Source organism: Capsicum annuum, unplaced genomic scaffold (genome assembly GCF_002878395.1).
Source record: "Capsicum annuum cultivar UCD-10X-F1 unplaced genomic scaffold, UCD10Xv1.1 ctg2754, whole genome shotgun sequence".
Classification (NCBI taxonomy): Eukaryota; Viridiplantae; Streptophyta; class Magnoliopsida; order Solanales; family Solanaceae; genus Capsicum; species Capsicum annuum.
The window spans coordinates 552126-569247 of NW_025833917.1; the positions used below are offsets into that span (position 1 = coordinate 552126).

Here is a 17122-nt window from a genome sequence, read left to right on the forward strand (position 1 = left end):
ATTCAAGGTCATTTAAATTAACTATGCCTCCTTGACACTACACTACTCTCTTGGGGCTTACTTATTCACCTATTTTTCGTTTTCTTTTCCATTGATCGCACATGTTCAAGTTAAGTGCCTCTTTTTTTTATTAGACTAGAACCCAACTTCCATTCTTATTTTTCTTTATTCTACCCTTATTCAGACTCATCTTACACTATGCACCCCTATAATAGCCACCCTCAACTTAGGTTGTTTGTCCAGGTCAAGGTACACAGTGTCCAAAGAGGACCAGGGCCAAACAGGTTTATTATGGTATAAATGGGAGGTGAAAGGTATCATAAGGAAGAAATAGGCTAATTAGGCTTAAAACAGGGATCAAGGGATATAATGCACATAGGGTAGGCTATTTAGGCTAATAGTGGGTTAATCAACAAAATGGCCTATGATCCTTTCCTAAATCCTATCCTTTAACCATGGTAAGACTAACCAAGTAAGTTCTGGCTTTAGTATACAGAGTGAATTAAGTAGTCACTCACACACACATGGCACGTAAGTATATCGCAGGCCACCACTTATCTAGTTCATGCACTTGTTCAGCAATGATCATGAAGCAGCTAGAACTAATGCCACAACAAGATTCACAATGGTCATAAGTAAATATAATTCACACAGTTTTTGTAAACAAAACATTGGAGAGGTGTTTAAAAATCAATCAAAAATATGTCAACTACTTTTTGTACTTGTATTTATCCTAGTTACCATAAAATATGTTACAACAACCGACTACCCTACAATCTCAACTCAAAATCAAAGAAAAATTAAACTAAGGGTTAGAGTATACCTGGAATGGACCTATCTCGGGTGTCATGGGTTACCTCCCAAGCAGACTTAGGTATCTCGATTACTTCAAACTTTATCGAGACAAATAATGGTGATAATTTGGTGATACTTTTAACTGATTCTTTCGGTCTAATGTAAAGCTTGAAACATTGCACATTTACCTTGAAGGTGCTGCCGTCTTTATTTTTGAGTTCCACTACTTCAGATGAGTGGACTTGACTATCTTTAAAAGGTCCTGACCACTTAGATTTCAGCTTACTTGGGAAAAATTTGAGTCTGGAATGGAACAGAAGCACCAAGTCACCTTTTTGGAATTCTGGTTTCTCTATTCTCCAATCATGGTACTTTTTCATCTTTTCTTTATACTGATCTGTTCGTTCATAGGCCCTGAGATGAAATTTATCCATATCATTTAATTGCCCCAGTCTCAGCTCTGTTGCTCCCTTCCAAGTCAGATTTAACCTTTTGAGTGCCCATAAGGCCTTGTGCTCCAGCTCTATTGGTAGATGGCATGCTTTTTCCATAGACCAGTTGAAATACTAACATGCTAATGGGTGTATTAAAAGCAGTCTGATATACCCACAAGGCATCATTGATCTTTCAAGACCAATCTTTTCGGCTAGCATTCATCGTTTTGGATAGGATGACTTTAATCTCACAATTTGATACCTCCACTTGCCCACTGGTTTGTGGGCGGTATGGAGTAGCCATTCTATGCTATTTTACCCTATATTTTTCCAAAGCTGCTCAAAACATGTTGTTGTAAAAATGAGATCCTTCATCGCTTATGATAGTACGTGGTACTCCAAAGCGAGAGAAGATGTTCTTCTTGAGAAAAGAAACAACCCTCTTTCCTTCCTTATCAGACAAGGCTACAACTTCAACCTATTTTTAGATGTAGTCAAAAGCAACTAAAATATACTTCATCCTGTACGATCTCACAAAAGGACCCATGAAATCAATGCCCCAGACATCAAATAATTCCACTTCAAGCATCTTAGTCTAGGGCATCTCATGTCTTTTAGAGATTGACCCTTGCATCTACCATTGGTCACATTTCAGAACAAACTTGTGGGCATCTTTGAACAATATTGGCCAATAATAGCCACTCTGTAACATCTTTCTAGCTGTTTAGTCACATGTGTGGTGACCCCCGACTTGGGAAGCATGACATGCTTCCAATATGCACAATACATCTATTTCCAGCACACATCTCCTTATAATATTATCTACACATCACCAAAAAAGATATGGCTCATCCTAGAAGTAATGCATCATATCATGTAGGAACTTCTTCCTTTGATGGAAATAAAGGTTTTCTGGGATGACCTCACTCACAACATAATTTGCATAATTTGCATACCAAGGCAATTTTTCCATAGCGGTAGCTAGAATCTCCTCATCAGGGAATGCTTTATTTATCTTTATTTCATCATTACTTTCCTGTTCACCTTCCATTCTAAACAGATGATCTGTAACCTAGTTTTCATAACTTTTCCTATCCTTGATCTCTAAGTCAAATTCTTGTACCAGCAATACCCATCTGATCAGCCTTGGTTTACCATCCTTCTTAGTAATCAAATACCTCAAGGCAACATGGTCGATGTGGAACACTACTTTGGTCCCAAGAAGATAAGCTCTGAACTTCTCTAAAGCATACACTACCGCCAGAAGTTCCTATTCAATAATGGTGTAATTCTCTTGAGCTCTATTCAGTGCTTTGTTGGCATAATATATCAGATGGAATAGTTTGTCCCTTTTTTGCCCCAATATAGCTCTAAGGGCCACACCACTTGCATCACAAATGATCTCAAATGGTTTTTCCCAGTCAGGTGAAATAACAATAGGGGCCTCAATCAGCTTCTTTTTAAGGCATGCAAATGCCTTCAAGCACTCGTTATCGAAGGAAAATTTCACCTCCTTCTCTAAAATTTTGCAAAGTGGATTTACAATCTTTGAGAAATCTTTTATAAATATCCAATAAAATCCAACATATCCAAGAAAACTGCACACTTCTTTCACTGAAATGGGAGGTGGTAGTTTCTTAATAACTTCTACCTTTGCTCGATTAACTTCTATCCCCTTTTTGGAAATTTTGTGGCCGAGAAAGATACCCTCCTTGACCATGAAATGGCATTTTTCCTAGTTAAGCATCAAATTAAATTCAACACATCTTTGCAAGGCTACATTCTGATTTTCCAAACACATCTCAAATGAATCACCCACTGTAGAGAAATCATCCATGAATACCTCTATGGTGTCCTCCACCATGTTAGAGAAGATAGATATCATACACCATTGAAAAGTGGCGAGTGTATTACATAGCCCAAATGGCATCTTTTTAAATGCAAAGGTGCCATATGGGCATGCGAATGTTGTCTCTTCCTGATCTTCAAGAGCAATACATATTTGGTTATATCCAGAATAACTATCCAAGAAGCAATACCACCCCAGGATAGCTAATCGATCAAGCATTTGGTCCATAAAGGGCATTGGAAAGTGTTCTTTCAGAGTCCAAGTTCTTTCAGAGTCCAAGAATTTATCTTACAGTAGTCCATGCAAACTCTCCACCCAGTTACAGGCCTGAGCGGAATCAACTTATTATTTTCATTAGCAACCACCGTCATACCCGCTTTTTAGGTGCGCATTAAACTGGGCTCACCAACTTACCATCAGAAATAGGGTAAACCACTCCTACATCCAACCATTTAATAATCTCCTTCTTAACCACCTCTTGCATTTGTGGATTAAGATTACACCGATGCTCTATGGTTGGAATACAATCCTCCTTAAGCTGAATTTTATGTGTTCAGATTCCTTGGGGAATGCTAATAATATCTGCAATGGTCTACCCTATATCTCTCTTGTGCCTCTAAAGTACGGCGATAAATGCATTCATATATTGTTCCCCCAAATCATCTGCAATAATAATAGGTATCATGTTCCCATTTCCCAGAAATACGTTCCATCGATGCCCAGGCAATTTTTTCAATTCCAACACCGGAGGCTCCTTAATAGATGGATTGGCTGGTGGCGTTGGTCGATTAACTAGGTCAAGGTTTAGCTTTTTAGGAGCATAAGGATATGAAACCATGCCTGTCAAGGAAAAATGGTCTCTTCATACTCCCCAATGCCTTCACTATCGGAATTCATCATGACCATGGCTAAAGGTTCTATAACAAGTTGCTTAGCTATGGGCACCTGATGTTCATCCTCATAATACACATCAATTACTGAGAATACACTCATCTATTCATGCCACTTTATTGATTTGCCCTCATCAAATTATACCACTTCATCATTCATTCTGAATAAGAGCTCATTCCCTCTCAAATCAATCAACACACTTTCTGTAGCGAGGAAAGATTAAACCAAGATTATGTACACCTCGAAGTCCACCTCGTAATTTAGAATGATGAGGTCTGCAGGGAATATAAAGTTGGACACCTTCACCAACACATCATACAGAATGCCAATCGGTTGCTTTATTGACCAATCCGCCATAACGAGTCTCATGTTGGTGGGTGTGGGATTTTCCAGACCCAACTTTCTATAAATAGTCAGTGGCATCAAATTAACACTTGCTCCTAGATCACATAGTGCTTTGGTGAATTCCATTATCCCAATTGTGTAGGGAATAGTGAATGCACCTGGGTTTGGCTTTTTTTGTACTGGGTTCCTTGTAGAAATAGTGCTACAAAGGTAGATATCTGCCTCTAATTCACAACTCATCAATCATTTCTTAGTCATAAGGTCTTTTATGAATTTTGCATATCCTGGCATTTGCTCAAGTGCTTCAACCAGGGGCATATTTATTGCTAATTGCTTGAGCATTTCCATGAATTTGCTGAATTTGGCATTATAGGATTTCTTCTTAAATCGTTGAGGAAAGGGAGGTGGTGGTCTCGGGATAGATTTCAACACCACTCCTCTTTCTTCTGTTTTTTCTCTCTCCAAAGCATCAATAGAACTATCCAGCTTCTTAGGCTCCACTAGTTTGCTTTCTTTGGATTTATCAACAACCACCTCACCATCTACAGATTTGCCTATAGAAAGGCCAGGTGAGATCTTACCACTCCTAGTGGTAATCGCCATACATGATCCATCATTTCTCAAATTTTGAACTGTATCACTAGGTAAAGTACAACTTTTTCTTTGGTTCAGTGTTGCAGAAAGTTGGCTTATTTGCTGCTCTAACTGCTCGATAGAAGTGGAGTGTGAACTCACCAACTGACTCAGGGTAGAGAATTCACTCTTCATAGTGGTTGCCCCCGAGTTGGTAGCCTCAACTCTCTTCAACAATTTTTCCATCATGTCCTCCATGGAAATCTTGCTAGATCTTGTTTGTGAAATATCCTGACTTCCAGGAGGAACATACAAACCACTTCTATCATTATTGCTTCTCCAGTTTTCTTGCTCCCTATCTTTATAATCAGGCTTGTCATAAAGGTTCCGACATTGATTCCCTTGGCGGTTGCCTCAGAAATCCCCTGATTATGAACATAATTTGCCTCCTCATCTGCATCAATAGCAACAGTGCACTGAGATTTCACAGCCTTAACCTTTTCAGTCTTACCTAACAGTAAGTGCTTGGTCAACAAGTCCATTTGAGTCTTTAAGTGGGCCATGTCTTAGTCTCATTCCTTATCCTTTCTGCACTGCTCCGTAGTCATACCACCAAAAATAGTTGGGCTAGCTACCATAGAATCTCTCGTATGCCAAGCCCGACTCTGTTTGATTATTCTATTCAGCATGTCTGAAGCATCTTAAAAATACAGGTCAATGAATGAACCACCTACAACATTATCTATAATTGGCTTTGTCATAGAGTTAAAAGCTCTATACAAAGTCTCCATCAAGTATAAGTCTGTCATGTTGTAGTTTGGATATTGTGCCATCTTCTTCTTAAATCTCTCCCAAGTTTCATGCAATGCTTCAATCGGGAGCTACTTAAAGTTAATGATTTTATCCCTCAACTGTACCCTCCTGGAGAGTGGAAATAACCATTCTAGGAACGCCTCTTTTAACTGTCTCCCATTGGTTATAGAATCGGGCTCCAACTCATTTAACCACATTATTGCCTCCTCAGACAGAGACAATGGAAATAATCTCAATCGGATCGCATTCTGGCTCAATCTCAGATTATAAAAAGATTTTCAAATGGTGATAAAGTTCACCATGTGAATGTTCAGATCATCACCTGGCAAGCCTTCAAACAACCCCTTCAGATTCAGGAGTTGAATCATAGTACTTGTTATACTGAATTCTACACCAGGTGCCAACAGTGAAGAAATAATAGCACCCATTGCATCTACTCCGTCTATTCCTTCATCATCGTCATCAACCTCGTAATGGACAGGCTATTGACCATACCTTCCTCTAACTAGATGGTTTCGGTCAAAATTTTGCTGCACTGGTGTAGCAATTTGCTAGCTCGCCTTGGGTTTTGAGGATTCAACAATTCCTTATCACCAAAGTCTTCATCATCATGGTTTGGGTGACGTACTTGTTGACCCTGGCTTTGTACGTTCACCTGAGCCCTGGCCAAGGCTGCCAGTCTGTCAGCCTCTTCCTGTTCTGCCATTCTCTCGATCAGCTGCGGTTCCAGATTAATAGGTAATAAGGATTCTCCAGAACTTCTTGTTTTTGGCATAAACAACAAGGAACCTACAATAAATAAAAACAACAAATCAATGTAAATCTAGGAAACCTAACTAATAGTCAATTAGCGCACACAACTTTCAGTTTTCAACTGTATTCCCCAACAATGGTGCCATTTTTGATAACGCTCAAACTACACTCTTGAATGGGTGTAAATGATCGTTGGTAATATAAAATCCAACTAGGTTAGGGTCGAATCCCACAGGTAACATGGTGTGAACTCAAGTCATTTGTGATTTAATTTACTGATAGTTTTACATTTCCTGAAATGGGGATTTAAGTTTCATAAATGATTGTTTGTCACCAAGATTTTAAGAAATAACTAGAATTATGTTCACTAGGGCTTACGGTACATGGTAGATGCTAGAGGTGACTAAAGATTCTAATGGTGTTTAGGATAACAAGCTATCTTTATCAATGATATGCTCAAATGTCTCTCGACCTATTTAAGCATCTAATTTCCTAATCCTCCCAGACTTAGGGAGTTTTTGTTCACTATCCAGCTTTTACCTCAGGTTAACCAACCTTTTACAACACTAATTATTAAACAAAGTATTTTTGAGTCCCTGTTGATAATTGACTTCCTACTATAAATAATTTCTTTCTCAAGAAAATCAAAGGAGGTGTGTCTACTGTTTGCAACCAACAGACGTTAATTAAAATCTCAAAATTATCAAGAAATCCTGACACATTTTAAATCTTAAGTGTTTAGCACATGTCATGACCTAACTCTAGATACCATAATTCAGGTTAATGGAGTTTATCTACTCATGATGCAAGGAACACGTACACTAATTGAATTCATAAGTAAGAAGATTAACTTACAACGATGATAAAAATCAAAAAGTATAAATTGAATTGAACCACGGTACAAAACTCCCAAAATATTTTAACCAGCAAGAGAGAAATATCGTATGTTTTTGGAATAAAGATGAGTCCAAAAATAATTCCTTTAGAAAACCTAAAATAAGGCTTTAAATAGTTTAACCTAATTAAGGAAATAAAATTAAAGTTACAGCTTTTCTTCGGAATAGATGACGAATTTCGTGATAGCTTATCATGAGTATGATGGCTTATCACGGATTTTGTCTGCTTCTCTACACTTTTGGCTTTCGTTGCCTAAGGCTGACGATGACGATGATGCCTTATCACCAGCCTAACGATGTATCATGGGTGTTGTCACAAAACTGTCTTCAACTTTTATCTTCTATTTAAGGCTGACGATGCTCCTAATGCCTTATTAGCATCCTAACACCTTATCATAAAGTATCGTCACAACTTCGACTCGTCAACTCTCTGGTTAAGTCTGACGATAACTGGGATAACCTATCACAGAGCTGACGACTTATAAAAGATGTCGTTATCCACACTTCTCTTTAGATTCCTCCAGATTTTAACTTTTTTGCTTCCATTCTTATTGTTCTCTATCCCATCAGCTTAAACTATAAAATCAGACATAAACAAAATCAAAAATGACAAAAGTTGCTTAAGACTTCACAATTATTCTTGGTTAAAGGTCTTAAATGTGTTAGAAATTGCTCACACATCATCTAGCAGTTCTAATATAGAAGACATTGAAAGCTTTGAGGTCACCAAACAACAACAAAAGGTAATCCAAACTAATGCTTGTGTTATAAGTTTGCTTTTGTGTATAGTTAGCGGAGAAGAATATGATAAGATTTCAATGTGTGAAACAACAAAAAAATTGTGGGACAAACTAGAGATGACCTATAAAGGAATCACTAAAGTCAAGAAGTCAAAAAATATTGCTCTTGTCAATGAATACAAGTTATTCAAAATGAAGGAAAATGAGGACATTGAAAGAATGTTCGCCGGATTTAGTAAAATTATGTGTGAACTAAAATCACTCGAGATAATTTATCCTCACAGTCTGCAAGTCCAGAGTCTGAAGTCTCCTAAAAACATAGGAAACCAAGGATGCCATTATGAAAGATGGAGATCTTCAGAATATGACATTGACCGAACTGCAGGTAACCTTATCTCATATGAAAAGAATTATATCAATAGGTTTCACAAAGATGAAAACAGGAAACCAGTAGCCTTTAATGTTGCTCCAATCGAAGAGGAGCAAATTCTACAAGACACTAAAAGTAAAGAAAAAGCCCCTCATCAACCATGAGGTAAAGCAGATTATGAGACAGAGACAACAAAGTTCCCAAAGAGGCCAAAACAATGACTCTACCAAAATAATGATCTTAGTTACTATTGTGGTAGGCCTGGACACTGGACACTTCAAACAGAATTTTCTAGAATTGAGACGATGATCGTCTAGAAAAAATCAAAATTTTGGACCTTGGAGTGATGAAGATGAAAAAAAAAGAAATAGAGGCTGTCAATATGTACTGTATGGAAACAGGTAAACCCAGTGAGGAACAGGTCCGCAAGATCTATAAAAAGGGAATATGGGCCATCGACAACGGATGTTCCAGACATATGATTTCTAAGAAGGATAACTTTTACTCCCTAAATAAAGTAGATGAGGGGTCAGTCAGATTTGGTGACAATGCAAGAGGTAATGTCATTAGAGTCAGCTCAATGAGACTCAGCTTCTCATGTGAATTCACCAAAGTATGACTAGTAGATGGAATCAAATACAACCTACTAAGCACTAGTCAACTATGTGATTCTGGATTTAGAGTCCTCTTTAAAGATGAAAGCTGCTCTATCAAACATGACAAAAGAAATATCTCTCTTATCGGTGAACGTGTTGATAATATTTTTGTTTTAAATAGTCCTAATTTTTCCATATTAACCTACCTTAATGTGCAAGCCAATGATGCTTAGTTATGATATATGAAGCTCGGGCATGCGAGCATGCAGATTATTGAGAAATTGTCTAGGCTTGATTTGGTGAAAGGTCTGCCAAAACTCAAGTTTGAAAAGGATCACATCTGTGATGCTTGCCAATCTGGTAAATAGACCAGAACATCTTTCAAAGCCAAAGACATTATCTGTACTACCAGGCCTCTCCAAAAAATCCATATGGGTCTGTTTGGTCCCACTAAGACCGCAAGAATTGGTGGAAAAAGATATGTCTTTGTCATAGTTGATGATTACTCACAATTTACTTTGGTTATGTTTCTTGCACATAAACATGAAGCTTTCAAAAAGTTTGAGATTTTTTATAGAAAAATATAAAGAGAAGTTGGGCACTTCATCACCTACATTCACAGTGATCATTGAGGAAAATTTAAAAATAAGGCGTTTGAAGAGTATTGTGCATAGAATGGATACTCTCAAAACTTCTCCTCACCGCGATATCCGCAACAAAATAGTGTAATGGAATGGACGAACTGGTCCCTACAGGAATCTTCTAGGACAATGCTATTAGAACATAATCTCCCAGATTACTTTTGGAAAAAACCAGTTAGCACAACATGTCATATCAGTAATAGGTGTCTGATCAGGCCTATTTTAAAGAAAACTCCCTATGAACTTTGGAGAGGAAAGAAGCCCAACATTGGCTTCTTTCATACCTTCATCTGCAAATGCTTTATTTCCAATAATAGTAGGAATACCCTAGGGAGATTTGACCTACAAAGTGACAAAGGTATTTTCCTTGGGTACTTTCCCACTAGTCGTGCTTATCAGGCTTTTGATAAAAGAAATCTATATGTTGAGGAATCTATGAACATTGTTTTTGATGAATCTGACCACCTCCCCACGAGTGTAAGTGCTGATAAAGAGCAGGTGAGTACTAAATAGACTAGAGAAAATTACAGCATAACACTAGAGACCTTCCAAGAAAAGTCAACTACATCTTCGACAGAGTCAACTCCCATAGTAGAAACAGTGAAGCCAAATATTCCAAGAGAAGTGAAGCATAAAGCCAGCCATCCAAATGAACTTATAATCATAAATCCAGAAGATAGATTGTAAATTAGAGCATCATTAAAGAGATAAAAATTCATTGACCTTGTGTCCCAAATCGAATCAATGAAAACTGATGAAGCTCTCGATGATGAATCATGACTTTAAGCTATGAAGGAATAACTCAAATAATTTTAAATGAAATAAGGTTTGGACTCTAATTGAAAGACCAAGAAACTGCTCAATAATTAGAACCAGATGGGTCTACAGAAATAAGGTAAATAAAGAAGGTAAAGTTATCAAAAATAAAGCCAGGCTCATAGGTCAAGGCTACTCTCTATAGGAAGGTATTAACTATGACGAGACCTTTGCCCCCATGGTAAAGTTAGAGTAAATAAAAATCTTATTAGCTTTCGCCACATTTAAATGTTTTAAGTTTATGTTAAAATTGTATTCTCAAATGAGTTTATTCATGAAGAATTTTTTGTAAAACAACCTCCTGGATTTGAAGATCCCTCATTTCCAAATCATTTTTTCAAGTTATAAAAACCACTCTACGGCCTGAAACAAGTTCCAAAAGCTTGTTATGTGAGACTGAGTACTTTTCTACTAAAACTAATTTTCAAAAGGGTAAAATTGATACAACTCTATTCATTCAAAAGCTTGATTCAAATCTCCTAATTTTTCAAATTTACGTTGATGATATCATCTTTGGTAGTTCTGACATCTCCATGTGCGAGAATTTTTCTAATTTGATGAAAAGAGAGTTTGACATAAGTTTTATAGGCGAGCTCACATTATTTTTGAGAATCCAAATCAAGAAAACTCCCAAGGGAGCCTTCATCATTCAAGCTAAATACGGTAAAAATCTTATAAAAAAATTCAGCATGGAAAAGGGAAAGGCCTATGGAACACCTATGAGCCCATCCACAAGCATTGATTCAGACCTGGATGGAAAAGATGTTGATGAAAAGATGTACCAGGGAATGATCATATCTCAACTTTACTTAAATGCAATTTGGCTAGATATTGTGTTTAGTATGTGTAAATATGTCAAATTCTACTCGACTTCTATGAAATCTCATCTCACTACCGTCAAACAAGTCATCCGATATCAAATAGGAACTCAAGACCTTGGTCTATGGTATCTCTTCTCCTTATACTTTGATTTAGTCAGACATTCAGATGTTGATTTTATAGGAGAGAAGAGTGACAGGAAGAGCACCAATGGAACATATCAAAGTCTTGGTGTTGCTCTTATTTCATGGAATATAAAGATACAAACTTCTATTGCTCGCTCAACCACAAAAGCCGAATACATAGTTATTGGAAACTGTGGAACTCAAGTTCTATGGATTATGCCTCATCTTCTTGACTTTGATTTATCTTTTCAATTTGTTCCTATTATGTATGTTAACACCAGTGCTATCATCCTATCTAAGTATACCGTGCATCACTCTAGGGAAAAACATATTGATATCAAATATCATTTCATTCGAGACCATGTCGAAAACGGTGACTTTTACCTAAAATTTGTTGACTCCTAAAATCAACTAGAAAATATCTTTAAAAAACCTTTGCTAGAAGAAAGATTTTTCTCTCTACAAAAAAGGCTTGGTATTCTTAGCATTCATGATATTTAACAAAAGAAAAACTGCTTCATTTTTGGTGCATTTCTCTGTTAGCACATTGCCTGTATATTGTTTCTTTTTTATTATGTCAAAGGGAGAGAAACGAAGGAACATCAGAATAGCCTAGTAGCTTACCAGTCAGGGGGAGCAGAGAAAATACATAAGTTAGCTAATATTTACACAAGTCAAGGGGAGAAAGCTGACAAATAGGGAAGTTAACTGATGTTTACTCTTGTTGTCATTATAAAAAAGGAGGAGATTGTTAGTCTCCAAAGTTTATATTTTAATAATGACAAACTAACAAGTGTATTTGTGCAGCTGCTAAAGATAATAGAAGTCGGCCCCAGAAATAAAAAGGCATAAAGAATGGAAGGACATCCATGTATCCAAGGAAAATCAGTCACAACAAGAATAAATGGAATGATAATCTCAGCTACAAATCATCTCAAGATATTGAAAGATATAAAAGATCACAACATGACAAATGGAACCAAAAACAATTCCAGAATATGGAAAGTAGATCTATAAAATATCATGGAAATGGAATAAGGATCACAATCCCCAAATCAAGGCATACCACATCAATCATGAAGAAAAAATCACAAGAATATTTGGAAAGAAATAAATCTCTATAAAACAAAAAAAAAAATAGATCACGGACATATCATATGTATATATTCCTCAATCAAGAAATCAATTTAAAACCTTGATTGAGAAGAAGTATCTTGGGTTTCCTCGTGAAGAGTCACAACCAAAGACTATAAAAGAAGAAGACCGAAGACAAAAAATACTCATGTAACTTTAAGGAGAAAATTCAAAGTGTCTCATTCTTAGTCTAACAAATCAATGTAACTTTAGTTTACAATTGTTGTATAAAGAGTAGGATCGAGTAAACTTTGTAAAAATATCAACTAAAGTTATGTCACAAGATCGGAAGGGCAAAATAATTCTTTAGAACTTTTCCTATCATTTTACTCGATCCAAAATTTCAACGATCTAAGGAATCTTCAAAACCCAAGGGGACTGGACGTTGGTACTATATTAGTGTGCCAAACAGGATAAATCTTTGTGCTGTTACTTTACTTTTTGTTACTTTCTTGCTTAACTATTTTTGAATTTGATCTCTTTGTAAAGTGTTCCGGTTTGCAGGCAAGTCAACTATGAAGGGTTAGTAGTCGACTCACAAAACAAAAATTTTAATTCACCCGTCACCCTTCCAAATTTCAGTCTCCAGCCCATGACAGGCTTTCTCTTTATGGCCAGGCTCGGGTTTGGTTTATGATACCTTGGTTATGTATTATTTAAATATGAAAAGGTTATAGTGTATACCTATGGATAACTCAAACCTCATTAGAAGAATTGACCTACTCATGATCTTGAGGTGGCAGTGGTTGTCTTTTCCTTATAGATTTGGAGAAATTGTCTTTATGAAGTTCTTGTGTATTTGTTCCCAGATTACAATAACCTTTAATATTCCTTCAGTCATAAAGATCTAAATCTTCATCAGAGATATGACTATAGTTGTTGAAGGATTATAATATGAGTGTTTTGTACAATCCAGGTATAGCTGATGTGGTAGCTTATGCTCTTAAAAGGCTTTTTATGGTAGTGTTGCTTATATAGGGGGTGAAAGAAAGAATTGGTTTGTGATATTCACATAAATTTTAGATTGACAGTTCAGTTGGTTGATGTCACAATTTAGAATTTTCTTTAGTAGCAGAGGTAAAGGAAAAGCAAGAGAGCAATCCTGCTTTTCTAGAGTTAAAAGAAGTAACTTAAAGTCAAAAGGTTGAGATTTTATTTGAAGGAAGATATTGTGTTCTTCATTTTTAGGTCAGACTATGTGTTCCAGATATTGATGTATTGAGATAGAAGATGCTGACAGAAGCTCATAGTTCTTGATACTCTATTCACCCAAGAGCTACTAAGATGTACCCTTAACTACGAGAAGTCTATTGGTCGAATGGCATGAAAAACTATATCACAAAATTTGTGTGTCCAAATTACTCATAGGTTAAGGTTGAGCACCAGAGACTGGACAGTATAACTCAGATTATCAATATTCCTACTTGAAAGTAAGAAGTGATGAATATGGATTTCATTACAGGGTTTCCTCGTACTCATTGACAACATGATTCTATTTGGAATATTATGGACTGAATGACTAAGTCAGCATATTTCCGACCAGTTAATACTTCAGATTTATCCAAGATTATTCTAGACTCTATCTTAGGGAGTTGATGAAGTTTTATGGAGTCCTTTTTATAATCATCCCATATAAGGGTACTCAGTTTACTTTACAATTTTGGTAATCATTTTAGAAAAGTCTCATAACTAGGTTCATCTCAACATAATTTCTTATGTGTAGATAGATGGTTAGGAAATATAAAACATTTAGATTTTGGATAATATGTTGAGATCTTGCATTATTAATTTAAAAGGTAGTTGGGATGTTTACTTTCCTTTGATTGATTTGCCTATAATAACAATTATCACTCTAGTATTCAAATAGCTTCATTTGAGAAACTTTATGGTAGGAGGTATAGATCTCCTATTGATTGGTTTGAGGTTAGTGAAGCTACATTGATAGGGCCTGATTTAGTCCATAAGGATAAAGAGAAGGTTTATTTAATTAGAGATGGGATAAAGAAAATTCATAGTCATCAGAAATCCTATATAGATATAAGGAGTAGGGAGATTTAGTTTGTGACTAATGATTTGGTCCACTTAAAAAGTGTCACCCATGAAAGGGGTGGAGATATTTGGCAAGAAAGAGAAACTCAGTCCTCGATATGTTGGTCCTCATAGGATTTTGAGGTGTTATGGAATATGGCCTATACGTTAGACTTGCATATGGATTTAACATCAGCACATCCAATTTTTCATGATCTTCTATTGAATAAATGCATTGGTGATCTTGCTTATGTTTTACCTTTAGAAAGTATGGCATGAAAGTTAGTCTCTTTCAAAAAGGTGTTATTTGGGATTCTTGACTGTCAAATTCATAAGTTGTGGAACAATTAAATTGCTTTAGCTAAAGTCCTTTGGAGGAATCAGTTAGTTGAGGAATCTATTTGGAATAAGAAATAGATATGATCACCAAGTAACCCCATTTATTCATATAAAACTCAATTTCAGCTTGAGGTATTATTTTTTCTATAGCATCCCTCTCAGCTTCATGTACCTTAGTTTCTCTCACACTGTAGATTGCATGAATATGCCATGAAGTCAATCATATCTTTAATAAAAAAATTAGTTGTTATGGTAGTAACAAACTTAAGTACTCAGTGTTGGGATTATAGCTCTTTTCCTATTTTTCAGGCTAGTTAGTCATCATTCAAGGACAAATGTTACCAATGGTAAGATGTTGTAACACCCCATAAGTTCCTTAGACTCAATTTCAGACTTGTTATTAAAAAGCAGAAATTTTTTTCCTATAGTATGACTCAGGCAACGAGTCATGGTTAGTGCTAATGACTCATTGGGTAAGGCGTTCGAAGGAATTAAGGAAGAGTCCTAAAGATAGAAATTTTCCCCTGTGGAAATGACTCCAAGAAAAGATACATTGCTAGTCACGATGAATCATCGTGACCAATCATACCAATCCAGAAGCATGAAAGAAAATCATTCCTGTGGCTATGTGATGTATATATTTATTTATATATTTTTATATATTAAAATTAAATTTTTTAAATAAATATACAATATTATCATATATTTTCTAACAAAGTCTACAGGAAAAAGAATACAAGGAAAGACTAGAAAAGAAATAAGAAAAATTTCTTGGGTATAATTACAATTTCATAGCCACAACCGTGGAACTTTTTGAAAGAAGTTGCAAAGCTCATGAATGTGATCATCACTTCATACTCACACCCATCAAGAATAGAATTAGGAAAAAATTTACAAATTGATGGTTAGAACCACCACTTCAAAGAATGCATTCATAGGGCAACACACTAATTTTCTATAAAAAGAGACATCACTTTGATTACAATGGAAGAAAGAACACAAGCAAGATATAAAAACAGTTTTATCTACTTTCTCTTCCTTTCTTTTTCTTTTTGTAGGATACTTTTTTTTTTTTATTAATTTCTTCATAATGGAGTAATTTCTTTCGGTGAAGATAGTTGATGAAAATTTAAATTTGATTTACATCTTTATATTATGCTGGGATAATAACCTTTATCTAATTATAATTATCACATTTATTGATTTTGTTATCCTCACAGATCAAAATTAATATATAATAATTAATGAGTAAAACAGTAGAGTGGGAATAGTTTTTTGTAATTTATTATTCCAAATCTTTAAGATTGACTCAAGAAAGTTTTATAGACTTAAATAATATCTATCTTATTTGTTCCAATCAGTATTCTACGAAGGGAATGATTCAAATAAGATTATTGATTTGAGGGGTCTTTATATTATTTCTTTTAATTCTTATTCTCACGAAGAAATTAACTCAAATAAGTTTATTGATTTAAAGTTTACTCGCAAGGGGTCATTATACCTTTTAGCACAATTCGGGCAAGAAAGTATTTTGATTTAATTATCACTAGTCTTAAATCATTTAATTGACATTACCTCATGGAATATCAATTACATATTTACTTATTAGTGAGAAAAATATAATAATTTTAGTAATAAATAATTATTTATTAGAGAAGTACATGTGGAGACTGGGATTTTATTATAATAATATTATCAAGTGAATTCATCACTTTTCAATTCTTTTAAAAATATAAATAAATCTTTTGGAAGTGATTTATTTTATTTTAGGTAATTTAGAATTCAAAATTCATCTTTCATCGATTCGATTCTCTCAAATAGCAGTCAAGATAATACAAATTTGTAACCTAGATAGTTTCAATCCCTGTAGAGTGATGTCTTAAACTATACTAGAATTTGATAGAGTATATACAAGTAATAAAATTCTATGTACATTGGACTCACCCAATTTTTAGAGTTGTTGGCGGGTATTGGTAAACATCTACTTCAAATTAATTGTCTTATTACCGCTTTGAGATCTATTTTCTATTTTTTTCAAGAACTTTATATTCTAATACTTGACAAGTTTTAGGAAACAAGACTTGAAGATATTGTTGTTATTGTTATTTATTATTATTTTAATATATTATTAGTATATTATTTTATATTATATTATATTATGATAT

At 35.2% G+C, this 17122-nt stretch overlaps 1 protein-coding gene across 1 annotated transcript; it reads right to left on the bottom strand.

Annotated features, from left to right (window-relative positions):
- Positions 1–4557: 4557 nt before the first annotated feature.
- On the bottom strand, positions 4558–6406 carry LOC124890947. Its single transcript, XM_047402793.1, has 2 exons — positions 6261–6406; positions 4558–4900 (listed from the first exon to the last, which is right to left on the bottom strand). The coding sequence occupies exons 1-2, from the start codon at positions 6404–6406 to the stop codon at positions 4558–4560; spliced, it is 489 nt and encodes a 162-aa protein (XP_047258749.1).
- Positions 6407–17122: the final 10716 nt, after the last annotated feature.

Bases quoted from the DNA above. Each gene is read 5' to 3' on its own strand.
- LOC124890947 (XM_047402793.1), bottom strand. From the start codon at position 6,406: ATGGCAGAACAGGAAGAGGCTGACAGACTGGCAGCCTTGGCCAGGGCT. The intron at 4,901-6,260 runs GCGAGCTAGCAA...GATTACCACTAG, and splicing joins TTGAATCCTCAAAACCCAAG to GAGTGGTAAGATCTCACCTG.